The 26,921-nt window shown below is 43.7% G+C and overlaps 2 protein-coding genes across 18 annotated transcripts in view; both read right to left on the minus strand.

The window, feature by feature from the left end:
- GTF2I (general transcription factor IIi) overlaps positions 1-2,491 on the minus strand; it is a 71,009-nt gene extending 68,518 nt beyond the window's left edge. For 2 of the 11 annotated variants that reach the window (XM_087942593.1, XM_087942493.1), the window contains exon 1: positions 1,563-2,175. The gene's annotated coding sequence lies outside the window, so the exon portion shown is untranslated. Of the gene's footprint in view, positions 1-1,562; positions 2,176-2,322 lie in introns of those variants that run through there. The other 9 variants (XM_087942921.1, XM_087942803.1, XM_087942238.1 and 6 more) reach the window with 6 other exon arrangements.
- A 6,285-nt stretch (positions 2,492-8,776) lies between these two features.
- GTF2IRD1 (GTF2I repeat domain containing 1) overlaps positions 8,777-26,921 on the minus strand; it is a 149,566-nt gene continuing 131,421 nt past the window's right edge. For 4 of the 7 annotated variants that reach the window (XM_087943464.1, XM_087943348.1, XM_087943578.1 and 1 more), the window contains 5 exons: positions 19,738-19,815; positions 18,080-18,272; positions 15,566-15,603; positions 12,783-12,922; positions 8,777-9,060 (listed from right to left, as the gene is read on the minus strand). In XM_087943464.1, coding sequence (XP_087799590.1) covers positions 8,992-9,060; positions 12,783-12,922; positions 15,566-15,603; positions 18,080-18,272; positions 19,738-19,815 — 518 coding nt within the window. In that variant the 3' untranslated portion in view covers positions 8,777-8,991. The remainder of the gene's footprint in view (positions 9,061-12,782; positions 12,923-15,565; positions 15,604-18,079; positions 18,273-19,737; positions 19,816-26,921) is intronic. The other 3 variants (XM_087943410.1, XM_087943291.1, XM_087943519.1) reach the window with 2 other exon arrangements.

A 26,921-nucleotide genomic window follows, 5' to 3' on the forward strand; every position in this document is an offset into this window, starting at 1 on the left:
CACCTTAGCCATGAAAGCTGACTGCGTAAACATTGGGCCACTCACTCTCTCTCAGCCAAACTCACTTCACAGGATTGTTGTGGGGAAAATAGAAGGAGAGAGTACTGTGTATATATGCTGCCTTGAGTTATTTATAAACATAATAGAGGTGGAATATAAATAAAAATAAATAAATAAGTTTACCCCTTATTAACAGGAACTTAGAATTTTTCCAGCACCTGTTCTTCAGAGGATCCTTTGTTGATTTTCCAGAGGGAACCTCAATAGTTACAATAGTCCTAATTGTGCTTGCTTGCTTCCAATAAGATAGCTACACTTTGATGCAAATGCAATATTATCAATTACAATCACTGGGCCATTGGGGGAGCTCTTCCCTCAATTTTTCTGACAGTTTACCTTAACTCCTTTCCAAAGGGACAGTTTCTGAATAAAACATATTAATTATCAGCACTAATACAAATAATTTATCTTTACCTCTATCCCCAACTTTTCAGAAAGAAAAGCTTACTGCTACTGTTTGAAATCCTTGCATGTTTTATGCTATTTTTTCCAGAAAGGACAGGAGTTGAAACTTTTATGCTTAAATGTTTTCAAAACATTCCCCTTCCTGAACAACAAGCAGCAACAATGGGGAAAAAAAGTTAATTTAATTAATTTACTTAATCCCCGCTCTTTAGGCAGAAAGATTCTTAAGAGTAGCTGACAGGATTAAAAGGCATATAATAAAAAAAATTCATAATCCGGTTTTTATAAAGTCGTAACTGAGAAGGAAAATCGTATAAAAAACATTATATGCTCTACCATAATAATATCCCAGACTTTGAAAATGAATCTGCTCAATGGAAAATATAGCTAGTAAGAAGTATGAGGGAAACATTAAGTCTGTAATATTTTTTTTAACGCGCTTACTATCTTTTTAGTGGAAAAAAGGAGAAATGGATTACATTTCTGAGAAGGAATTTACCATTCCGCACTCTCTCAAAAGCGATCAAATGAACATGGGAGAAGGGTTGAGAGGGCCAACAAAACACCGACAGTCACCGCGGTGGGGAGTCATGAAAATCCTCAGATCGCCTCTTTTTTAAGCAAAGAAAAATCGGCATGAAAAGCAGCAAGGACGACACTCGTTTCCCAAGAAGGGGCTTTGGGGGTTGGGGGAAAGGAAGGAGTAATAGTTTAAAATAAAATTTAAAAAGTGGAGCAAACCTTTCCACACTGAAACGGGCAGAAGTGTGAGAGGGGAACGATAATGAGGATGATAGCGGATCATTAGCAGAAATGAATTAAAATGAATTGCCCCCCCGGAGCCCGTTGTGAGGTAAAAGAGCCAATTAAGTTCCTCGCATGCGCCTCACCCCCCGTCAACCGCGCGAGGGAGGGGCCCTTTCGTGTCCCCCCTCTTCACGCGCCTACGGAAAAACGTTTGAGGAAGTTCCCCTTCGCACCCCACCCCCACTGCTTGTACCCCCATGTGGGGGTGAGGAGGGGGGGAGCGTGAGGAGAAAGAAGCTGCTCGTTCCCTGAGCCTTCCCCTCCCCGAACTCTTCCCCTCCCCCACTCACTCGTCGCTCCGGAGTCGCGGGGGGAGGAGGAGGGGGAGTAGCCCGTCCCCGTCCCTCCGCGCTTCCACTTTCACGAAAAACAATGCAGGCCGCTCGGCTGAGGCTCCCGGGGCTGGCCGACTCTGCTCTCCCGCGCTCGGCTTGCTTCTTCGCCTCTTCGATCCTCAAGTCTCGGGCGTCGCGCAGGCCTCAGCTCAACGGCTCACCCTGAACCCAGAACCGAGCAGAAGGTGGGGGGAGGGGGAAGGAGGCTGAATAGGGCGAGGGTGGTCTTTTTTTTTTTTTTCTCCACTAACTCGCCTCTGCGCATGCGTCTTCTCCGCGGGGTTACTTCGGGCAACGTAGTTCTGCCCGAGCCCCTCCAAGCGGCTGGGAGGGAAAAAGAGGACTACCACTCCCAGAAAGCCCCGCGCGCGGGCCGTCCTTGGAAAAGGCTACGCTGGCCTCTTTTCTTTAGGACCAGAGAGTCAATGAGGAGTGGGAGGGTGGGAAAAACATGGCTGTGCATAGCTTGAAGCGGCTACAAGGTGGGTGGGGGAGGAGCTGGCCGGGGAAAGACCACTGTAGTCCAGGCAGCCGAGTGGACCTGCTAAGGCCTTTGCAGCTCCTTCCCACGGGAAGAGCGCCCTGCAGGGAGAAAAGGAGCGGAGATGGGGTTGCAGCCCCCCCCACCACCACACACACCTGGGGCGTTTTAAAAACCTTTGCGGGATGGCCAACGAATGAACACACACACCACACACACACACCCTTTGCACACCTGGTTTGTGATGTGAAGGACCTGGCAGGCGAGCGCGCGTACAGAGAGAACGTACGTGTCCCACCCGTTTCTCGCTGCACAATGAGGGAATCTTGCTGCAGAGGCCGGAGATTTGGCAAGGGAGAGGAAGGCCTCAGAAAGGAGGTCTTTCCTTTCATGTCCTCCATGGATTCTGAGGACGGGCAGGATCACCTTTTCCCGTCGCTGTTTAGCGTTGCTGTTTAATAAAAACGACAAGGGCCGCTACAGTAGTGTTTTGCCCCATCTCTGGCTATCGTCGACTTAGGGAAAAATGAAAATAAACCCAAGCATATTTAAAACAAAAACAAAACACTGCCCAAGTACAGTATTTTTCTCTCAAGGTCATTGGGACTGGACGCAATTTAGACCTTTATTTAGTTTTGGGATATGATCATTTTGCCTTACACTAAAAGACGTCGCCCGTTGAAAATGTTATGACTGCAGTTCTATGCTTTTTAGAACATTTATTTCCAAATATAACTTAGATAAATACATAATATTTAGTGTTCTATTTAAAACAAGATGTATGTTGATTTTAAAAACAAGACGGCAGATTGCATGCTGTTAACTGCTTCATATTAAAAATAGTGTTAGTAATGAAGCAATTGTTTCAAGTGTAACTCCACCCTAATAATATACTGTAGTGTGATAGTATTGATTTCAACAATGTACAATTACTATGTGTGTTTCTGTAATAATTATCATTTATAATAAAGCTTGTATCCCTTATACTTAATATTTACAATTAGTAATTTTTTTGTTAACAATAAATCAATTGTATTCTGATTTACCCAAATCTTCAGTACCAATCTGCTGACTGAATTTGCCTTTTAATTTCATGCTGGGGTTGACCTAAGCTCAGCAACCTTGTAAAAATTAAAAGTATATTAGACTGGGAAATCAGAACTGTTACCGAGACAGCTGACTTCATTCTATCTGGTCTGTCACAACTTGTCATCTTTTATCTTTTATTTGTTTTATTGTCATTTATTTTTTAAAATAACTCAAGGTGGCAAAATATGTATGTACTATTTCCTCCTATTTTTCCCACGACAAGCTGGGAGGTGGATTGGGCTGAAAGAGGGTCACGGGCACAAAGTTCACCAAGCCAACATTCATTTCTTTGATTGCTATGAGTTGCCCAGAAGTCACCATACTAGTTTAATACATTATTATGATTGGTCACACAATTAGCCAGATGTTTAGACTGTGCTTAGCATTTTATCCACCTATTCAGTCCTTCCCAAAGACCTGGGTTAGGCAGATGTTTGATGGTGTAGGATATAAACTGTTGAAAGTAAAGCTGCCTTTGAGTGATGGTGATTTTGTAAATGCTGATGGTGTTCAAGTGGTGCTCCAGTTGTTTTGAGATTGAACCCAAGGCATCTATTGCTATTGGTATTACCTTTGCTTTCTTTTGCCACAATTGTTCTATTTCTACTTGCAGGTTTTTGAATTTTGTTGTCTTCTCCAGTTCTTCCTCTTCTATTCTGCTGTCCCCAGTGCAGCTTGTCTAACAGTGCTTACACACGTGGAACCCCCAGAACTGTATTCTGAACCAATTGTACCTTCTAAATACTTTTCAAGGATAATCCCATATAGAGCGTGTTGCAATAATCCAAGTGGGAGATGACCAGGACGTGAGTGACTGAGCACATGGCCTCACATGGCCTCACAATGCAGAAAAGGGTACAATTGGCGCACTACGTGAAGTTGTGCAAAGGCTCTCCTAGCCACAATTGCCAAATTAGTTTCAGAAACAAGAATGGTAAGCAAGAAAAGGGTTTCGCATAGAAATAGTTTTTGGACCTATATCAACAGCCATATCTACGTTGAGCATCCTACCATGATTATAGTCATGGTCATGGACACTTAAGGTCATGGTATATTATTTTTTAGGAAATGACATTTTGATCCTTTTTTCTCTTGCTAAATTGGTGCTATGGAGCAATCTAGATCTCAGAATTAATTTAAAGAAAACTATACACACCATTAACATCATCTACTGATATACCAGTTTAGACCATATAGTCTCAGCCACAATCTTCACATATTTTTACATTCACACCCCCAGTACAACCCTGGATATAGCTCAGTTCCCTTTTAGCAAAACTGCAATAGGTACTGCTTTCCTATAGTCCCCTGTGTCCAGAAAGTCAGAGCTGATCCAGTGCAGGAAAAATGGATTTTTATTTTGCTCTGCATTATGGCTTGCCTGGAGAAAACTCCAGCGCTTCAAATATGTTCAGCTACTTGCACCCTGTGTATTAACTGCAGTCAATAAATTAAACTCTGTGGGCATCTTTTTTTGTAATGGAATTATTTGACTTGCTGCAAAGGTTGGAATCTATTGACATGTCAATGTGAGCTTAGCAAACTTTTACTGTTGACAGCAAGGCTTGGTAATCTGTTGTCCTCCTGTGGTTTTGGATAGTGCTATATTGCATATCCCGGATTTAGAGTCTTGCCTGATGCCATTTGTCGTGTAACTTCATTGTAAATCAGTGCTTTCTTTTGCCATTTTAAGAGGTTGGGAGTTGAAATCCACATATCTTAAAATAGTGAAGGTTGGGAAACACCGATTTACAATGTAGCTAATCATAACATACTGTTTGGCTCTTCTTGAAATGAGCTGATTGGTTCAAAACTCTTGTTTAGCCAAAACACCTTTCAAAATTGTTGACATTCTGTGACAGAATTTTAAGTATGTACAGTAACAAAATTGTGAATCAAGATTTAGTTCTCAGAATTCTTCATAAGGTTGAGAGTTAACTGAAACCATTCGTGATTTCAAAATGGTCACCATTACAGTCCAGAGTTCCTGGGTGGGGGAATGGAATAATACCAATTGAACTATCACAATTATAAAGACCATTTGGGAACTTCTGTCAGGATTCCAGAATGTAGCCTCCCTGCTTTGCTTAGCCAGGGTATCCAACCTTGGCAACTTTTTAAGATTTGTGGACTTTCAACTTCCAGAATTCAACAGTTGGCATGCCTGGTCTTAAAAGTTGCCAAAATTGGACACCCTAGGCTTAGACTGAGAAAGCCCTGCAGAAAATCATAAAGATTGTCTGCTGTTCTGTGTGACATTTGTATTACTGATAGTCTTCAATGTTCACTCATTCAGCAACCATTTGAAGTTACAATGGTGGTGAAAAATGGTCTTTCAACCAGTCCTTGAACTTTTGACTATTTCAGAGACCCCCTGGGTGAAACCAGCCTTAACAGCAGTAACTGTGAGAGGCATTTTGGAGTCTTAGTGGACAACCAATTAAATATGAGCCAGCAATGTACAGCAGCAGCCAAAAAAGCCAATGCAATCCTAAGTTGTATTAACAGAAGGATACAATCAAGATCAAGTGAGGTACTAATACCACTCTATAAAGCCTTGGTAAGGCCACACCTAGAATACTGCATCCAGTTTTGGTCGCCACACTATAAAAAGATATTGAGACTCTAGAAAAAGTGCAGAAAAGAGCAACCAGGATGATTAGGGGACTGGAGACTCAAACATATGAAGAACGGTTGCAGGAACTGGGCTTGGCTAGTCTAGTGAAGAGAAGAACCAGGGGAGACATGATAGCAGTCTTCCAATATTTGAGAGGCTGCCACAGAGAGGAAGGGCCTATTTTCCAAGGCACCCAAAGGCCAGACAAGGAATAATGGATGGAAGCTGAACAAGGAGAGATTCAACCTAGAAATAAGGAGAAACTTTCTGACAGTGAGAACAATCAAACCATGGAACAGTTTGCCCTCAGAAGTTGTGGGAGTTTCATCACTGGAAGCTTTCAAGAGGAAACTGGACTGCCATTTGTCAGAAATGGTGTAGGGTCTCCTGCCTGAGCAGGGGATTAGACTAGATGACCTACATGGTCCCTCCCAACTGTTAATATGATAAAAATTCAAACTAATCCTCCTCCCAGAGGCCCCCATAGCTGCTTTTCTTTGTCTTCCTCTGTTTCCCCTCCGCTGGGCTTGCCAACCCAGCCACACCTATGGGAAAACCCCACGGCTTTGGGGCTTTTTGCTGCACAACAGGTCTGGGGCTGCCTGCATCCCTGCAAGCTCTCCCTCACCAGCAGCAACTGCCCCCAGCCCTGCCACACTTTGCCCTCCAATGCACACTTTCACAAACACCTTCAGGCCTGCTGCATTCACACCATGCCTTGCCAGTCTCTCGTGTACCTCTCTCCTGACAGCAGCCACGTTCCTGCCTGCTAGCCTCCTTGCAAGCCACCTGGGACTTGGAACTTCCTGCCAGCTTCCACTGACTTTGTGTCACCCCCCCCCCCCCACCTTCAGAGTCAGGATGGGCAGAGCAGGGGGAGAGGTAGAACAAGGGAGAGGCGGTTCAGAGAAAGACCAAGGCCCATCCCCTCATCATCCTAGGGCACACAGGGAAAAACGGAGAAGAGAGCAACATGGGTTGTGTAGCTTACGAGGGAGGAAAGGGCCCTGATTCCCTTCACAAGGCACACTTGGGGATGGAGTTTAAAGGAGAGGCAGATGGGAAGGGCAGTTGTCGGGAACAATTGCTGAGTTTATCTAATGTTGGCTGCTGTTTTCATAGTTCCTGGCATCCTCCCAACTGGTTTGATGTGCTGCCATGTTACTTCACTTCTGGAACTCCATTGCCCTGCCGGATTTCTTACCTTATTTTGCTTTGTTGGATTTATAATTTAAAGTTTTCTGTTTACAACATTTACAACATGGAATATCTGCAGCCAAAGGCTGCTGCAGGTTCATGGGAGAGTTGTTTTCTCCAGACCAGAAGGTAACCGGAACATTGGGGACAAAGTTGGAGTTAAAAAAGGGACCCATACTTATTCTCTGGCTAAGTTGCCTTTGTGCCACGTCCCGGGTCATCATACTTTGCTTGTTAGAAGCCAGTAAAAAGTTGCGAAGGAGTCCTCACTTTTATCATTAGCAATGGAACTGCTGTGACTGTGGTTGTAAAATGATGGGGTAACATGTTACACTTTATAAATTTATCATTTAGTGAAGGACATTCCAGTTCCAATTAAGGTCACTACCTGTACCTGTTTAATTTGGATTTCCTTTTATGGACCACACCATTTTGCTTTAAAGAAATAAAGGAGAATTACAAAGAAGTTAAATGGGCTGCCTTCATATAACTTGCTCAACTCCCTTTTCTAGGTTCACACAATACGTTTAGTTATAACTGAACAGGGCTGGGTTGATAGTGAGTTTAAACAAATATAGCTTTAACAAACTGCCCAGTGTTCCCTAATCACTGCAGAGGTCTGCTAATCCATAATAACAATAGACACCCAATGATGTGATACACTGTTAAGGAGTTACCTGTTTTCTTAACGCACATGTAGTTTCTGACTGACTGGTTTTCTTCCTAGTATTCCTTCCAGTAATATCAATAAAGGAGACATTTGGACAGCTAAAGCAGAGGACAGCAGCACTGAGCTGATTTGGGGGGGGGAACTAAGCAGGATTGGATATATTTAATCCTTGGAGGGCAGCTCACTAAAAAAACTCCAAGGCTTTTGGCCTAGACTGGAAAGTAAAGAACATCCCTTGGAAGAAGACAATGGAAATCTGTTCTGAACTATTGCCAAGAAAACGTAAATGTCCCAGAAGACAAATTCAAGAGTATATGTTTATCTGTCTGTTGCCTCTAGGCAAGATGGGAGCCGTGTAAGTTAAATAAATAAGTAAATAAAATAAAATCTTGTTGTTGTCTAACCAAACTGAGAGCCAAAACTTTGTTGATATAATGTCGACTATACAGAATTCTATAAGTAGATTCAAATCTTCCAGAATCATTTGATATTACCATGGTTAGCAATGGGACAAAGGCCCAGTGAGGAAGTGGCAAGAGGCCGAGACAGAGAAGGAAAAGAGAGGGTATTGGTCATATATAGGCTAGATAAGTGTTTGTAAACATTGGCAACTTTCAGATGCGTGGACTTCAACTCCCAGAATTCCATAGCACACCCTGCTGGCTAGGGAATTCTGGGAGTTGAAGTCCACACATCTGAAAGTTGCCAAGGTTTACAAACTGGGCTGAACTAAGGGGGAGACAGTTTCCCCACTTGGTATTGTTTTTCAGGAATATAAAAACAAAGAGAGGCATTATGCCTCCAATATGTTGGATGCACCTATTTATTATTTTAAAAACTCCTTCAATATCCAAAAAAGAGCCTACATTTTCAACCCCGCCTCACCAGTGGCCTTGCTGCCTTTGGATATGCTTTTCCCCTGAATAAGGTTCACAGTCACAACACCTTCTTTATCCGGGACAGTTGTACCAAAAAGTTGGTTGGATAAGCATTGATATATCAACAATTTGGCTGGATAAACATTGTTTCTTTGTTCTTAGCAAATAACCAATGTATATTTTGATCTTGAACTCTTGACTCTTACGTGTGTTGAAATATGCAACCGTGATGAGGAATAACTTTTAAAACAATTTTTTTTTCAGAGCAAGGCAACACTTCCTTTCTTTTTTTATTCAAAAAGGCCCTGGTGGCAGGAATATAGTGTAAAAATCATTGGAAAAACTAAAAGGCATTGTTACATATTGGAATATACACTTTGTACAAAAAAAAAAATACACATCACGAGCAGTTCTTTCTTTTTGTTTGAGGTTCATCTGCAGAAGGTGATGTCTCAATAATTCATAGGTCCTGGGATCTGAACATTGAGACCCCCATAGTCCAACATGTACATCGGCCATTGCTGCAGGGAAAAGCAAGAAGAAAAAGGCATTACAAACAGCCTATCCATAGGAAGAAATGTAAACAATTCAACATGGAGCAACTTCTGCTTTGAGCGAAGACTCTGCACATAGCTACATCTAAGGAAGCCTTGGTTGTTACCGGTCACTTAAAGCAGGGGTCGCCAACCTTTTGGACCTCAGGGACCACCAAACTCAGGGATGGTTTCTTTAATTTTTACACTGTTTTTTGTAACCCTGAGTGGTGTTTTTACCTGTCTTCATCACCAGGGAGAAATATCTAACTTGTTCTATTTGGAACTCATCAAATATAAGTAGGCATTGATCCTACCGTAGGTCATGTACACCTGTAGAACTATATCCACCTCACCAGTTTCAGATGTGTTCTAAATCCAGCTGTGTTTTGCTTTCTGCTCTAAATACTGGAATTCTACTATTCATACATTTCTTAATGTAAGTATGTGCATTTAAAGTTTTGATGCTGAGCTGCTTTGCAGAATTTTCCACAGGGAGGTGGTCAAAAAAAGGCAAGTTAGAAACTGTATAAAGTTAGTCCTTGACTTACAACCGTTCATTTAGTGACCGTTCGAAGTTAAAATAGCACTGAAAAAAGTGACTTATGACCCTTTTTCACAATTGCAACCTTTCCAGCATCCTCATAATCATGTGATCAAAATTCAACTACTTGGCAATTGGTACAGCTTTATAACGGTTGCAGTACCCCGGCGTCATGCGATCATCTTTTGCGACGTTCTGGCAAGCAAAGTCAGTGGGGAAGCCAGATTCACTTAACAACCAGGTTACTAACTTGGTTAGTACAGTGACTGCAGTGATTCATTCAACAAATGTGGCACGAAAAGTCGTAAAATGGGGCAAAACTCACTTAACAGTGGAGAACCTCCATAGACACTCACTTAACAAATTTTCCCCTTAGCAACATAAATTCTGGGCTCAATTGTGGTTATAAGTCGAGGACGACCTATATAAAAAAAATGAGCTGGGCATTGGCTGCAATCATGGTTGCCGTCTTGGCTTTTTATGAGCCTCGGTGGCGCAGTGGTTAGAGTGCAGTGTTGCAGGCAACTTATGCTCACTGCCGGCTGCCTGCAATTTGGCAGTTCGAATCTCACCAGGCTCAAGGTTGACTCAGCCTTCCGTCCTTCTGAGGTTGGTAAACTGAGGACCCAGATTGTTGGGGGGCAAGAGGCTGACTCTATAAACCACTTAGAGGGCTGTGAAGCACTGTGAAGCGGTATATAAGTCTAAGTGCTATTGCTAAGTGCTATTATTACCTTCCCCACAAACACCTCTCTGTTCCTTTGCCTTGTAAGCAAAGCAGAAATATAAAGTTCTCCTCTCCTCTCCTCCAGAGATGTAGGATTCTTCTCCTCCTCTGCCATGGCTCCCTTTCTTTGCCGCCTCTCACGAGGGGGAATCCCCATCCTGACCTTTTCACTTGCTGGACAACACCGCTGCCTTTGCCTGACAGCCAGAACTGGCAGTGCTGCTGTTCTCCAACATGCAGAGAGGTAAAAACAAGGATTGCTGCGATAAGAGGCAGCAGAAGCTACTATAGGGATATTTGTTTTGTAGACTATACCTTCTGCAAGGTCAGCCGTCCTACTGGAGCCACACACCCCAAAAGAAAACACTAACTGGTAGGAACAGCTCTGCCTTCTGATTACAGATTAACAGAATTGGAAGGGACTTTGTAGGCAGGGGTGGGATGCTGCCAGGATAACAACCGTTTTGGTGATTGTGCACTGTGCGTATGCGTGGCGCGCACTGCGCGCATGTGAACAGCGATGCAAAAATCCTTACCTGCTATGTTACTTCCGAGGAGTAACACAGCTCAGGAGCAGCAACACGCTCTTTTGTGCTGATCAGCTGAGACGATAAAAGTCAGTACAGCAGGTGCCTTGGAAAATAGCTTGACCCCTTCCTCTCTGTGGCAGCCCCTCAAATACTGGAACTCTGCTATCTTGTCTCCCCTGGTCCTTCTCTTCACTAGACCAGCCATGCCCAGTGCCTGTAACCGTTCCTCGTATGTTTTAGTCTCCAGTCCCCTAATCATCCTGGTTGCTCTTCTTTGTACTTTTTCTAGTCTCTCAACACCTTTTTTATAGTATGGTGATCAAAACTGGACGCAGTACTTAGGTGTGGTCTCACTAAGGCTTTATAGAGTGGTTCTAGTACCTCACTTGATCTTGACTGAATCCCTCCGTTAATGCAGCTTAGGATTGCATTGACTTTTTTGGCTGCTACTGCACACTGCTGGCTCATGTTTAGCTGGTTGTCCACTAGGACTCCAAGATCCCTCTCACAGTCACTGCTATTAAGCCTGGTTTCACCCGGTGTATATGTGTACTTTTGTTTTTTCTTGCCTAGGTGTAAGACTTTACTTCTCTGGTAGCCAAAGAAGATACAACCACAGAGGCCCTCACCTTGGGCCTCTCAGAATATGCTTTTCAAACTAGCACTCACTTGGATTGAAGTCTACATCCACACCAGCACCTGCTCACAGGGGATATCTGAATATTGGACAAGAAGGGGAGGGAGCTAGGTGTACCTATTTTAGTTGGATGACTAACTAACTCTCCCCGTGCAATAGCAAACAGCCGAGAAGACAGTAGGAGGGAACTTAACCTCAGTTTGCCCTCGGGTTTTGTTCCTCTTAATAACAAAATCAGATCAGCTCAAAAGAAATTCATCTCTAGCCAGGGACCTCCTCTATGATGGAGGACATCGTTCCACAAGCAATGTCCAAGTAAGAAGAAGCAGCCAGTCTGGTCAGCTTTTCTGTGTGAAATGGAGATGGATGTTCTCCTGTCTCTCTTTGCATCAGCTTTTGTTCTCGACCTTATTGTATTTTAGCTGTTTCCTATTGTGTACTTCGACATAGCTCTGAAGGATATAACCTCTTTTCATAAGAATCCTGTATGCCAGGAAGTTAGTGTCTCAGGAAAATATTTGCCCTTAACTTCTTACTGGGGTGCTAGTTTTCTTCATGCAGGAGGTAGTGTGTTATCAGAAAAATCTCTCAGAAATGGAAGGCAAATATATGTGTCCCAGGATCAAGTTGCCGGACCCAATCTGGGTTGGTCACTGGCATCAGAGGTTTAAACTTCTGAGATTTTGGACTCATGCTAGAGGCCATCCTCAGGGAACTTCTCTCTCACCAGAAGATCCCTGAGGATGGGCTCCAACATGAGCCCGAAAACTCGGAAGACTAAACCTCTGGTCCCCGTTGTCTGACCCAGATGGGATCCTGCAGACGAATCCCTGCCTGAAATCTGAAATCATATAGTTTAGACCAGGGGTATCCAACTCAAAGGGTCTGGCCTGAGGGACTGCCCTGGAAACAGCGGAGGACTGGCCTGCAGTGCCTCTGCCAGCAAAAAGGAAGCTTGGGAAGGTCATGCACAGCCCTCCCAAGCTCTGTTTTCTCTGGCAAAGGGTTGCAGGAGGCCATCGCAGCCGAAAACAGAGCTCGGGAGCCCATTTTTGCTGGCAGAGCGCTTGGGCCGCAACAGGTGCCCCCAACACGAGTTATATTGAGCTGGACACACCCCCAGCCATGCCCTCCCGCCCCCCCCCCAGGTCAAACACAACCCTGACGTGGCCCTCAATGAAATGGAGTTTGACACGCCTGGTTTAGACAATATACAGTAATTCCGGCACAGACCTTCCTCCCTCAAAACTAAGCTGCAGGGATTATATTTACCACAAGTGAGATCTGATTGGTTGATGAGGTGGACTCTAGATTTGACGAGGAGGAGGAGGACGACGAGGACGAGGAGGAAGAGACAGAATTCCCTTCTGAGATCCTCTTCCGCTTCCGTTTAGGAACGATGCTGTTGTTTTCTAGAGGCATTCAAAGGAGAACAAGAGTTTTAACTGGGATGATTCTTCTTCTTCGCCTCTAACACCTTCTCCATCGATGTAATGGACAAGCCTCCAGAACGTTAGTTATGGAAAAGTGGCTAGAGCAGGAATTAAGAATCCCTCTCCTCTATTTCAAACCATACATTCCTCAGAGCAGAGACACAGTACCTAGATGAGGCTACCGTGCTTTCTGGATACATGGAATTGCAAAATTCATAAGTCATTTGGCTCAGGAAGGATGAAAGCTGAATGGTAAGTTGGAGACGGTCATCTGGCATTTTGGCTTCTACCACATAATGACTGGAGGTGTCTCAGACATCCCAGCCCCATATGCTAATTGTCCCCAGGATGATGCTAGGCATCGCCCACTCCCATAATATTTGGTTTGGTCGGAGGGCGCTTCAACAGGTGGTTCCTCAGTCGGAGTGACTGGACCATACCAGGTTTGGTATGTCCCATTCTTGGACTCTCAAAGCAGCGTTGATGAGAATGGGCATTGGTATAATTACCTGAGAATGCCCTTTCTATCTACGCTGCAAGCAAGTCCAGCCCCACCCTATATGTCTGGTTATGATGGTTGGGGGTGTGTGTGTGAAATTAATTTCTTGTTTATCTTCCAGAGACACATTACGTCTGTCAAGTATCCTCGCCTAAAAGATGGGCGGGCCAGCCAGAGGCTGGCTTTTTATAGTGTCAGACTCAGCTCTATAATGTCAGAAGGAGGAGCTTAACCCTGTGGGCTCATGGGAGTTGTAGTCCAATGCTTCTGAAAGCAAGAGGATGGGGAATACTGCCAAGTAGCTGCCCCGAGAGGACGTTTTTTCTGGAGCAGGGAGTTGTGGCTGCCTGGTTTGTTTCTTTGTGGCTTGCCATATTGCTAGAAGCTCAGCACAATTGCCTCAGTTATGGATTGTGCAAATCTAGAAAATGGATTTGGTCAATAACCAAGTTAAGTAGCTTGGCTGAACTGAATTGTCAATGACCTACTACCTTCTCTCTGGCTGAGTTCATATAACGCACTTAACTTGGTTACTGGCTTAATCTGCTTTTGCATAATATATTAGACCAGGGGTCTCCAACCTTGGCAACTTTAAGGCTTGTGGACTTCAACTCCCAGAATTCCTCAGCCAGCAGAGCTTTGCTGGCTGAGGAATTCTGGGAGCTGAAGTCCACAAGCCTTAAAGTTGCCAAGGTTGGAGACCCCTGCATTAGACCATGAATTACCTGGGGTTCTGCAAAAACATAACTCGCCAAAAAGAAAAAAGAAACCTAACCAAGGTTGAAGCTAACTAAGCTTAGCAAATTTTGCAACCGCAACTGCTGTCTAATTCAATCTTTCTGCAAAGATCCACAAAAGGAAGGACGTGTTTCTCTTGGATACAAGCCAGTAATTTAATCAGAATTATTCCCAAGCAGATGGTGTACATTGGAGTAGCATTTTGTCCAGATTTCCAGAAAACGGTCCTCTATCTAAGGGGCTGTCAAAGTCAAGCCAGCTATAAAGGTAACATTTAAGTTGAAAGCAAAAGAAACAGGAAAAAAAGCAGACATCCACAGGGAAGTCAATTATTTCCTGCTAGACACATCCATACTGTATACAAATCAGGGTCTACTTGTATTCAGTTTTGTTTAGACCAAAATGGACTTTATCCTATAAATCCTTACATTTACTATGCCTCCCCACTGAGGCTAAAATAGCGTTAGGAACAGGAAAAATTAGGAGGAGCTTTCCTCAAACCAGCGACGGGTAGGACTTGTTCGCTGGACCGGCACGTCCACAGACCGGTGGTTGGGGACCCCTGCTGTATACAAATCAGGGTCTACTTGTATTCAGTTTTGTTTAGACCAAAATGGACTTTATCCTAGCAAACTCATACATCTACTAAGCCTCCCACTGAGGCTAAAATAGCGTTAGGAATGGGAAAATTAGGAGGAGCTTTCTCAAAGAGGAAAGAGTTAAACATTCATTCTTGTCTTAACACCCCTCCCCCCAGCTTTCCTTCCAAATTAAGCAATTTATGAACAATAATTCAAATCCAAAATGTTTCCATTCCTAAGCGTTATCTGCCTTAGACATTAATTAGACATTAATGCAGAACAACTGTATATCATTTCAGGAGTATAGTGAAAATGCTATAAACACAATATATGCCCATTAAAAATGGATTAAATCTCATGGGAGTTCACACAATTAGAATGCAAAGATCATTCAAGATGTGGCTTATCTTTCCATCTTTTTTGTCCCCTGTTTCTTTTTCTTAAAAAATCAAGAGACAGTGGGCATCAAGTCATGGTATTATGGGTGCCTTATGAACATGCAAGCCTTACATAATTTGCCCTCATTTTAAGCAGATACTACTATTTTAGAGATGCTGCAGAAATGAAATCAGTTATTTTCACTCCCTTAGCCCCGTCCAGGGTACTGGAGCGGCTTCCTTCTACGAATAACCTCCAGGTCTTTAAATATCTCATTGAAAGCTTCCTGAAATGTGGACCAATCTTGGATAGTTTAAAAAAGAACCCAAAGCTCCTTATGTATGGTTATGAACTGGGGGACAAATTCTCTTTAAAAATAAATATCTTTTTTTTTTAAAAATCTCCTATGTTTATTTTTCACCTTACCTGGTGGTTTGGCCTCAGGACCTACGTCTGCAAACGGCCTGCATGGAAAAAAGAAAGATATGAATGAGATGGCATTTAGAAATTAAGGTTGATACAATTCTTAAAAATATCTCCACCTGTTACGGGCTAACACTAAAGTTCCAGATGACAAATAGGAATGCCTGGAGGTTTGGAAGTTTGTATGAAACATTTTCCTAAATCAGGGTTAGTCTAATGATTATTAGCTCTAGGCTTAATTTCATTCAGTTCCAGCATTGATTTCAGAAAAAAAAATTTTTTTGCCAGAGAATTAGTTCAGATCTTTGTTAGATTTGCGCCCATCCTTTTTGTCGACTGGTTAGGACACAGAGGAGGGAGCCAAGAAGAGAAACAAAAGGATACCATAGAGAAAAGGGCTTCCCCTACCTACAGGTAGTCCTCAATCTATGACCATTTGTTTAACAACTATTCAAAATTATGACAATGCTGAAAAAAGTCTATCACAGCACCTCCATTATGATCAGAATTCAAGTGCTTGGCAACCAGCATCTCTTTATGATAGATGCCATGTCCTGGGTTTACATCATCACCATTTACAATTTTCCCAGGAGGCTTCTGACAAGCAAAGTCAATGCAGGAAGCCAGATTTATTTAATGACCATGTGATTCTCTTAATGGCCACATCCATAAAACCAGGATGATTTGCTTAATGATTCCTTAGCTCAGTGACAAAAGTCCCAGCCACAATTGTGGTTTATAAATTGAGAACTACTAATAGCCTGACTCAAGTTCGTTCATTGATAACTTAGCCCCATCTACCATGTGGCTGCAAAAAATATACCTCTTGTCCAAAAAAGTTGGCTGAATGTCTACTACTAAAAAAACAAAACAAACCCAATGATTCTAAAAATGTCATGCATTTGAAATTAAGCTAGGTTAAGAAAATACAATTAGTGTACTGCATCCCAAACTAATAAATCATACTACAGCTTAACACCTTAATGTGGTAATGTCTGGGTTTTCTACCGGTTAGTCAAATCTAGTATGTTGTGCAAATCTAACCATTAAATATCCAGAAAGAGCAGGCTGACAGCAGAATCTATGACCTGCAGAGGAGATGGGTTCAAGCATTGATGAGACAAAGATACGTCACTGAGCTTGCTTGTTTTCCTGCAGATGTTTTATTACCTAAACTAGGTAACATCATCAGTGCTAGGACAGTTTGGGTAATAAAACATCTGCAAGAAAATAACCAAGCTGAGAGTACCAAGGACCCCTCATGTCAACCCTGAGCTACAAATATTCTCTTTTAAAGATATGTCAGGGACATTTTATTGTTGCATTAAGCAGAAGGTGGATGGGGGGTGGGCAGAATGGTTCCTTCCAACTCAAGGATTCTGTGTGTGAGACACTATTTAGGTAGCTTGGCTCAGCCGAGAGAGTTCTAACATTGGTAATATGCGGATGGTTCTGGATTCAGATCACAATATTGAAACTGAAAAGAGCTTTAAAGGAGCAGGTAATGGAAACAGAACTTGTTCTGATCTCGGCGTCCCCAAAAAGCACTAAGCAGACTTTTTGTTCCGGCAAAATCCCTTTTATTAAACGAAGGTGGATTTTTTGCATTCACATTCAGCCAAAGGCCTGGCAAACAGGCTTTCAAGGGTCTAATTAGGAGCATAGACTTTATTTAGCCTGGAGAGCTGCCAAGTAAATATTTTCAAATGCAGTGCTGACAAGGAAGGGCTCGGCACAGAGTCTGTGAGCTGCACAAACAGATCTTCACACCGCTGCAACGAACAAATTGTTTCCTGCAAAAGCCCCCCTCCCCCTTTGCTCCTCTTTTAATCCCTGTGGGAGGGGCCGTTCACCGTTCACCTGTGGCCTTACTCCCACGTCGACCCTTAGTTCGTAATTGTTTTTTTCTTTTGGCAGCTCTGTGCATGCGCAGGCTGGGAACTGGCTCCAGCTGCTCCCCCGCCTCACTGTTGTCCGACTCTGAAGGAAGTTGATGACTGCCAGCCTGCCCTGGCCCCGTCTCTGCCTCTGACGCGGAGCCCTCGCCTGAGACTTCCTCAGCCTCCAGGACTGGCCCATGTTCCTCCCCAACCACCTCGCTGTCCCGACCCTGCTGCCAGCTCCACTAGCCGCCATCGAGCCACAACAGGCCTCAGTTCAATCTCTGAAGAATGAATTGCCAAGCATAGTAGCTCTGTACTATGCTACTCAGGTTAGATAGATAAATGGTCTGCTGGTACAATGGCAGATTTAAATATTAAATTTCTTACTTTTGCTAATGTAACCTTTGGCAAATATTTTGGCACAGCAATCTCATAACTCTCTTTGGTGGGATTCCAGAAACTGCTATCTTGGAAGGTTCTGATTTGGGGGGGAGGTTGATCCAATGAATTGTGTAATTACATATTAATGCCAGCAGATGGCACTGTGGCTTTACAGATGGATTAAAACAGCATAGAAATAATTGCAATAAGTAAATATATAAAATTAAAAGGAAGGCTGGGAACGGAATCGTACTGGAGCTGGCTAGTAATTGCCATCCGGATCCGGTCACGTGCTTTCAGAATCTTCTCTAGCCGATGGATGTCGTAAGTATTGGGATTCCGAAACGGGATATCATCCGGCAAACCGGTCACTTCGATGGCATCAGGTGTGTCTCTGATCAGTTTGTAGGGTACCAGAACAGGCCGGTTCAGGCCTAAAGCTTCCCCTGAAACGAAAACAAAGAATTCCACTATCCCATCACAAAACAGAGGAAGCCCACCTTGTTTCTCAATCTTATTCGTAAATGTCTGTGGAGATTCTCAGTCATCCACAGTTGTCCCAAAGATGCTTTTTTGAAGAGGCAAATGACTTTCTGGCTTTTTCTTTTTCTTTGAAGACATTTTGCTTCTCAGCCAAGAAGTTTCTTCAGCTCTGAAGAAGCTTCTTGGATGAGAAGCGAAATGTCTTCAAAGGAAAAAGAAAAAGCCAGAAAGACCAGTAACTTTGAACGGTCACTAAACAAATGGTTTTAAGTCGAGAACTATCTGTACGCTGAACCCTAAACTAACAGAATAGGCTGGGTTTCCACAAAGTTTCAGATAACCATTGCCCAAGTGTAGGAATATTAAAGTTAAATTGATGGTGCCAAAGCATCCACTAGATTTTTAACTGAGCTGGTTAAGCACATTGTCAAAATATGGGATTTGAGAAGTTTCTCCCCCTCCCCACCTCCCACTAAAATAGGTCACAGAATTTCAACAAGAATTGTGTTGGAAGGAATGAAAGATTTACATCTATCTTCTCCCCAGGAGTATTTATAGAACACAACAAACCACGAACAAACCAAATGCTGTTCTTTACAGGTAGTCCTCATTTAATGACTGCTGTGTTTGAAGCTTGAAGCTACAACTGGTTGAACAAAACCCAACATTGCAGCCAATCCTCGCTTTTGCAGCCTTTGCGCTGTTGCAATGGTCATGCAATCCACTTCCAACCAGCAGAATGAATGGAGAATGTGGAAGTGGACTTGCAAGTCGGGGCCACGTGATGTCTCGCTTAACAACCGTGATTTGTTTTATAGAGGAAATTGGAAGTGATGTGGTAGGTCCAGTGTGCTTTTGCGACTTTTCGCTTAGCAGCTGTAGCATTTAGTGACACAGTTGCTTGTCCTAATTATGGTTGGTAAATGAGGACTTCATGTGTATGATTTGCACTCTGACTATCAATCATAGAGTTCAAGGCAATATTAATAGCTTTCGTCTTCAGAAGCTTTTGCATTAGGTTAGAACTAAGGACAAATTTCCTGACAGTTAGAACAATTAATCAGTGGAACAACTTGCCTCGAAGAAGTTGTAAATACTCCAACACTGGAAGTTTTTAAAAAGATGTTGAATAACCATTTGTCTGAAGTGGTGTAGGGTTTCCTACCTAAGCAGGGGGTTGGTCTAGAAGACCTCCAAGTTCCCTTCCAACTCTGTTATTCTATTCTGTTCTAAGTCTCAGAAGAGCCCTGTGGAACACATGAAGCTGAGACATAGTGACTAGCCAGCCACGATGGGGATCAAGGAACGAGAAATTCAGATTGAGAGATCTGCTTCTTGGCCTCTGAACCCTGGACCCAGAATTTCCAGCTGTGGAACCAACCCCTACAAGATGGTCAAGTCCTACGCACTCAAAATAGAGCAACCCACCGTATTTTTCATTGAACAGCTCTTTCACTTGCTCTCGGAGAATCACCTTCTCGCCCAACCGGTTTGCATCATCCTCATCTGCCAAGGAAGAAAAGGCCACGTGTTTAGTAGCTCTTTCTCATTGAGTATTCTGAGAGAACCAGCTAGTGGTATAGCAGAGAAGATGTTGGATCAAGAGTGGGGAAGTCCAAGTCTATTTTCACTCACTGAAAATTCACTGAATAAATTTGGGTCAGTCCTTCTTCCTCAGCCCTTTCTATCCTACAGGGTACTGAAGGTGAAAAATTGGGGGAATATGCATTGCCCTTTTGTTCTCTAAGTATCCTCTGGGATGAAGACAATTATACAAAACAGGTATTGCAGGAGGATTTGGGGGCATTCCTACGTTTCATTTTCTTAAATTTGAATTTAAACATAAATTTACGAACACATACTGCAGTTTGTGGGTGTTTCCTGCCTTAAAACAGCAAGGAAACCCACCTTTGATTTTCAGCAAGGCTGGTTTGAAGGTGCTCCTGGAGCTGTAGGTAGCCTTGGGTCTTGGACTGCCATGGATGGATGAGAAGATCCTTCTCCAATCTGTGTCCTGAGCCTTTAGGATTCAGAACTCTCAGGCAGCATGTTAATTATGGATTTTGGGACATGCAGTGTAGCCCCTTATGGAGGGCATTGCAGATAAAATATCTGGTCAATGAATATGGAATCAACAAAACCATCTTCCTGACATTTATGGCAGGGGTCTGCCAAACTCAGGCATGATATTCCGCTCTGAAAAAAAAATCGGGCCGGCCAAAAGAGACCCCCGCCGCGCGCCCGGGGAGCGCCCGCTGCTTTCCCTCGCCAGGGCCGGGCGGTGGCGTGTTGCACGGAGGCTGGTCTGTGGCTGGCCCAGCTCCCTTTCCTGCCGCTCAGCGGCCTCGCTCGCACCGCCCGGGCTCCGCTCAGGTATCCGGCTGGGGCTGTCAGGAGTTGCTACCGCCGGCGCAGCTCCAGTCCCGCGTTGCCTCGGGAAGGAAAGGCAAAACCAGGAGCCGCTGCTGCCGTTGCAAGCGCCGCCGCGGCTCTTCCTTTTGCCTTTCCTTCCTGAGGCAACGCGGGACTGAGCCGCGCGGAGCTGCGCCAGCAACTCCTGACTCGGGGCCTCCGAGGGGAGGGGAAGGAGGAGAAGAAGGGGTGGGGGGAAAGGGGTGGGGGGATTCCCAAAAAAATCGGAATTCCGATTTTAATCGGAAGAATATCATGCCTGCAAACTATAGGGGGTGGTGCTCATCTCTGTTCCAAGGCCACAGAGCCAGAGCTGTCTGAAGACATTGCTGCAGTCATGTGGCCAGCATCATATCACGGAGCACGGTTACCTTCCCACCAAAGTGGTACCTATTTATCTACTCGCTTTTGCATGCTTTCGAACTGCTAGTTTGGTAGAAGCTGGAGCGAGGATGAGAGTGACTCACCCCATTGAGTGGCGCTTGGGTCTCAAACCTGAGCTGCCGGCTTTCCAGCCAAAAAGCCCAGTGTCTTAACCAATGAACCACCGTGTCGCCCGCTTTAGGCCAGAAGGATGTAATTTAAGTTCCAGAGAAGCAACAGTTTCAAAGGCCTTGAATGCAGCATCCAGACTTCCCATTGTGGACACCAGGTTGTTATTTAACGGGATAGAAGGGGGGAAATCATTCCAAACATGGCTGGAGAATGATCATATTAAATCAGGGGTGTCCAACCTTGGCAACTTTAAGCCTGGAGGACTTCAACTCCCAGAATGCCCCAGCCAGCAAAGCTGGCTGGGGCATTCTGGGAGTTGAAGTCCTCCAGGCTTAAAGTTGCCAAGGTTGGACACCCCTGTATTAAATCAATTGAATAAATGGAAGGAAAACAGGCAGCTTTTCCCAGAGTCCTGGGTACTCAGAGCCAGCATACCACTGTCAAAGACCAAGCATTCTACACTCCCTGTTCAGATAGAAAAGAATATTTGTAGCTCGAGGTTGAACTGTGGAATCCTTGGTGCTCTCTGAGCTTGGTTGTTTTCATTACCAAACTAGGCAACACCATCAATGCTACCTGCTAGCACGGATAACGTTACCTAGTTTGGTAATAAAACATCTGCAAGAAAACCACCAAGCTCACATACACACTGCCCCCAAGAGATTACCTTCTACCTTAAGACAAAGATGTCCAGTTCCTATGGGAAATCTTAGATCAGGGCTCCACATATTAACATCCTTATCTGTGGGTGATGAACGTATTATCATAACACCCCACAACTGGAGGGAAAACCAAGTAAAACCAAGAAGGTTCGGGGCCCGTTTTGGGTACCAAAAAAATGTTCCCCCTTGAACATTTTTTCCCTTAACCTGCAAAAAAACAAGTGAAGATGGCCAGGATAAAATCTGAATTGCATTTACTTTTTCCATTTAAGCTTATTTAAATGGGATTCTTATTCAATTCTAATGAATCATCAACTTAATTAAGAACAATTAATATGATTACTCCCAGTGTATTTAACACATTTCCTCTTCTGCTTTATTAAAAATTAAAATTCAGTGGCAACTTTCAGGCCACTTTCTGGGGATTACATCACAGAATCCCTTACAGAAGGGCTACATTCTCTGATCCTGACTCCACTGCCCAACCAAATCTTTTACTCAGTATGGAAAATCCATAGCTGGGGCATTTCCAGAAGTCCGTTTTCTCCTTGACGTCCTCCAGAAAACAATAGCCCACCACCTCTTTAGATCACTGGCTGTATTGCTGCAGTGCTCAAAAGACATGTAACTTCAGACATTTCTCTGTAGTCCAGTTGAAATGTTACCTGCTATTGTTAGTCCTCAACTTACAACCGTTCATTTAGTGACCGTTCAAAACCCTAACGGCACTGAAAAAAAGTGACTTATGACTGTTTTTCACACTTAACCCACCGTTGTAGCGCCCCATGGTCAGGGGATCAAAATTAGGATGTTTGGCAACTGGCATGTATTTATGATGGCTGCAATGTCCCAGGGTCACGTGGTCACACATTTTGCGACCTTCTGACAAACAAAGGCAATGGGGAAGCCAGATTTACATGGAGTAGCAACCAGATTACTAACTTAACAACTGCAGTGATTCTCTTAACCACTGTGGCAAGAGATGTCATAAATTGGGGCAACATTCACTTAACAACTGTCTTGATTAGCGGTGGAAATTTGGGGCTCAATTATGATCATAAGTAGAAGAGCAACCATTAGGGGATGGATTAGGGGACTGGAGACTAAAACATATGAAGAACGGTTACAGGAACTGGGCTTGGCTAGTCTGGTGAAGAGAAGGACCAGGGGAGACATGATAGAGGTCTTCCAATGTTTAAGGGGCTGCCACAGAGAAGAAGGGGTCAAGCTATTTTCCAAGGCACCCGAAGGCCAGACAAGGAGTAATGGATGGAAAATGACCAAGGAGAGGTTCAACCTAGAAATAAGGAGAAACTTTCTAACAGTGAGAACAATCAACCAATGGAACAGAAGTTGCCCTCGGAAGTTGTGGGAGCTTCATCACTTGAGACTTTCAAGAAGAGATTGGACTGTCCTTAGTCAGAAATGGTGTAGGGCAGGGGTCCCCAACCACCGGGCCCGGACGGTACCGTCCGTGGAACATTTTCTACCGGGCCGCCCGGTTTGCTGGGCGCCGCCATCTTGTTCCGATGAGAAAGTGCTTCCGGGTGAGCTTTTCCGGTTGGAAGCGGCGTTTGGGTCCTGAAGAAATCCTCGCGCCTTAGTTTCATCGAAGGGGGGCGGCTTCAAACGAAACTAAGGCGCGAGGATTCTTTCAGCACCCAAGGCAAGGCGAGCCGAGCGACCGTCCTGAAGCCGTCCGAAGCCCATCGACAAAGGTACAAAGGAGTTGAAGGTGGCGGGAGAAGCGGGAGACGGCTGGCTGGCGTGTCGCTCGGCTCGCCTTGTCTTGTCATGCGTGCTGATGCCAGTACCGGCCGCGGATCATTTTGTGATGCCGGTACCGGGCCGTGGCACAAAAAGGTTGGGGGCCACTGGTGTAGGATCTCCTGCTTGGGCAGGGGGTTGGACTAGATGACCTATAAGATCCCTTCCAACTCTGATTATCTGTTAGATCTGTTAGACTCCCTGTATAACTTAAGGTCCTGGAATCCAGTCTTGTGACTCAGGCAGCAGCGAAAAAGTGTTTGCTCTTGCTTTTCATTTCTTTCCAGTGTGTTATCCTAGAAGGAAGGGAACTGATAAAAGGGCTCGAATGCATGCTGCAAACAGCACAGATTAACTCCTGGTCACCCAGCAATGATGGCGACTATTTAAATATAATTAGGCAAAAAAAGCTCTGCTTGTATCCTATCAAAGTAATGCCCCAGATTCAGGCACATCTTTTCCTCATCCAGTTCTGCCCACCCAGCCATTCTATGAGCAGTTTAAAAAAAAATGCTTATATTTCTTTCGAGGTGATGAGAGATGTCAGTTAGCATCTCTCCTTTCTGTTCTCCCAAAATAAGCGCATCAAGAGGAGGTAGTTTTGATCTGAGCCACAGTGTTAAACAAAGGGAATACTGAAGCTCTTTTCTACCCTGCTTTTCCCATATAAATTTTTTTTGTGTATTCCAGGATGCAAAGAAAGAAAGAAAAATAGCACATGCGCTTGTATTATTCCCACAACAAAGAAACCAACACCTCTAAGTTACGGATCTTCTTAGAATAGAATGAATGAGCTGGAAGGGACCTTGGAGGTCTTCTAGTCCAGCCCCCTACTCAAGCAGGAAAACCTATACTATTTCAGATAAGTGACTGTCTAGACCAGGGGTGTCCAACCTTGGCAACTTTAAGACTTGTGGACTTCAACTCCCAGAATTCCTCAGCCAGCTGGCTGAGGAATTCTGGGAGTTGAAGTCCACAAGTCTTAAAGTTGCCAAGGTTGGACACCCCTGGTCTAGACTCTTCTTAAAAACCTCCAGTGACGTTCTTCTTGCCCAAGGAGAGATTCAACAGCCCTTTTTCCCAGTTCCACCATCACATTACAAACTAAATCCTTAAACTCCCCCTCATTTTATCTTTGCAACAACTGAGTAACCAGCCCAAAATGATCAGGAAAGCTCTGGTCTTAGTCTAATACTTTAACTGTAATAACATTCTCTCTAAGGTTCAAGCAGAAGATTTTTCCAACGCGGCTTGAAAACGCCAGGGATTAAAACCTGTTTTAGAAGCAATTCTAAATTTAGAAACGATTCTAAAATGAAGAGGGGTGCCAATATTCAGGCAGAGCTTTTGAAAGTATAAAAATATACATCTGTTTGGAATGAAGTAATGGAAAGTATCTTAAGGAAATAGGTTAAAGAACAACCAAACATTTAGTTTTTAAAATGTGGCTGTTTTAGGGAGGGTGACAATGCATAATAGTATTTTTTATTACTGTCACAGACCAGTGTTAGAAATAAGAATAAAAATAGAAGGAGGAGGAGGAGGAGGAGGAGGAGGAGGAGGAGGAGGAGGAGGAGGAGGAGAAGAAGAAGAAGAAGAAGAAGAAGAAGAAGAAGAAGAAGAAGAAGAAGAAGAAGAAGAAGAAGAAGAAGAAGAAGAAGAGGAGGAAGAAGAAGAAGAAGAAGAAGAAGAAGAAGAAGAAGAAGAAGAAGAAGAAGAAGAAGAAGAAGAAGAAGAAGAAGAAGAAGAAGAAGAAGAAGAAGAAGAAGAAGAAGAAGAAGAAGAAGAAGAAGAATTGGTGGGACCATAAAATAGAGAAAAATCATAGAAAATAAAGAAGCTCAAGTTCTCTGGGACTTCAATAATGAAAAAAGACAAGATACTCTATTACCATTCATGCTGGGTTATCAATGGGCACTAAAAATCTGCCTAATTTTGCAGACAATATAACAAAATTTAGCTACATTCAAGCAGATTACATCGGGGTGTCAAATTTATGGCCCACAGTCAGATGTGTCATGTGCTTGGCCACGCCCACCCCCATTTTAGCAAAGGGGGGGAAAGTTGTGATACATCACATATTGTGGGTCTGTGAGTCTTTGTAGAAGGTACAGTAGAGTAGGATGTAAGCAGGATGACAATGCAGATGGAGTACAAGGACAACCTGTTGTTGCTTGGGGACCATGATGGGTCAAGAGTGGGATTCAACTTGATGTAAAAATGGGACACTCTCTGTGGCAAGGAAGTGTTCCTGCACTGAAATGGGATAGTCTATAGCAGGGGTGTCTGGGAGTTGAAGTCCACAAGTCTTAAAGTTGCCAAGGTTGGACACCCCTGGTCTATAGGGAGGATGTGGGGATTTAAATGAAGGAGGGCCTCAAACCAGAATGGCACAATAATAAAAACCAACGTGGATGGGAAAACAATCAGACTGGATTTGAGCAGGGGAGGAGGGCTTCTCAGAGGGTCCAAATGTCAAGATAGCCATCATGACCATGTGATTGGAACCCCGGGCCCATTTAAAGAGAAGTTTTGATCATATGATTATGGCCACCACCCTGACTCTTTGGACTTCTCCCCTTGTGGACACATTTGGATCAGTGGAGTTTAAACAACAAAGCTTTTATTTTCTCTTAACCCACTATTTCTTCCATCAAAATCTCCACACCTTACCTATTCACCAAACCCTGACTGTTCATGCGTGGAATTAATAATGTTTTCAAGAGAAATGAATGTAGAGGAAAATGCTTATGGCAAAAATGTCAGCCTCATTAATGCAGTGTGAGGCTCTCCACAGTTGCTTTTAAATGACCAATAAATAAATAGACAACATTAGAAATACTGATTGGATTCATCACAACATTCTCTTGTCTTGCCTACTTTGGCCTTTGGGCAAAGCTTTTGAGAAGTTCAGAAGATGAGCACCTGTTGGTCCTTTCCATGGAACACGCATCAAAGCTACCATAGGGACTTGATCTGTCTAGCTTTCAAGGGCTGGATAAGTTGTAGGAATGGCTATGAGAAAGGCAGTGTCAACCAAAGGACCATAAATCAACACCTTCCTTTCCTCACTCAGCCCTACTTGGTTCATACTCGTTTTGGCAAAGGGTAGGTGGTAGCAGACAAAGAGAATGCCAGATAAAAATCTAAAACTGGGAATATTACTAAATTTCATACGCTCAGGCCAGTTACAAACAATGAACCATCAATGTCAACTAACTGTTTTTTCCAGTGGGACCGATCTTTCAGGGCAACCTGATCTACTCAATTATAGGA

Source organism: Notechis scutatus, chromosome 1 (assembly GCF_049901735.1).
Source record: "Notechis scutatus isolate UNSWTSFEM ecotype Mainland chromosome 1, rNotScu1.2, whole genome shotgun sequence".
NCBI classification, from domain to species: domain Eukaryota; kingdom Metazoa; phylum Chordata; class Lepidosauria; order Squamata; family Elapidae; genus Notechis; species Notechis scutatus.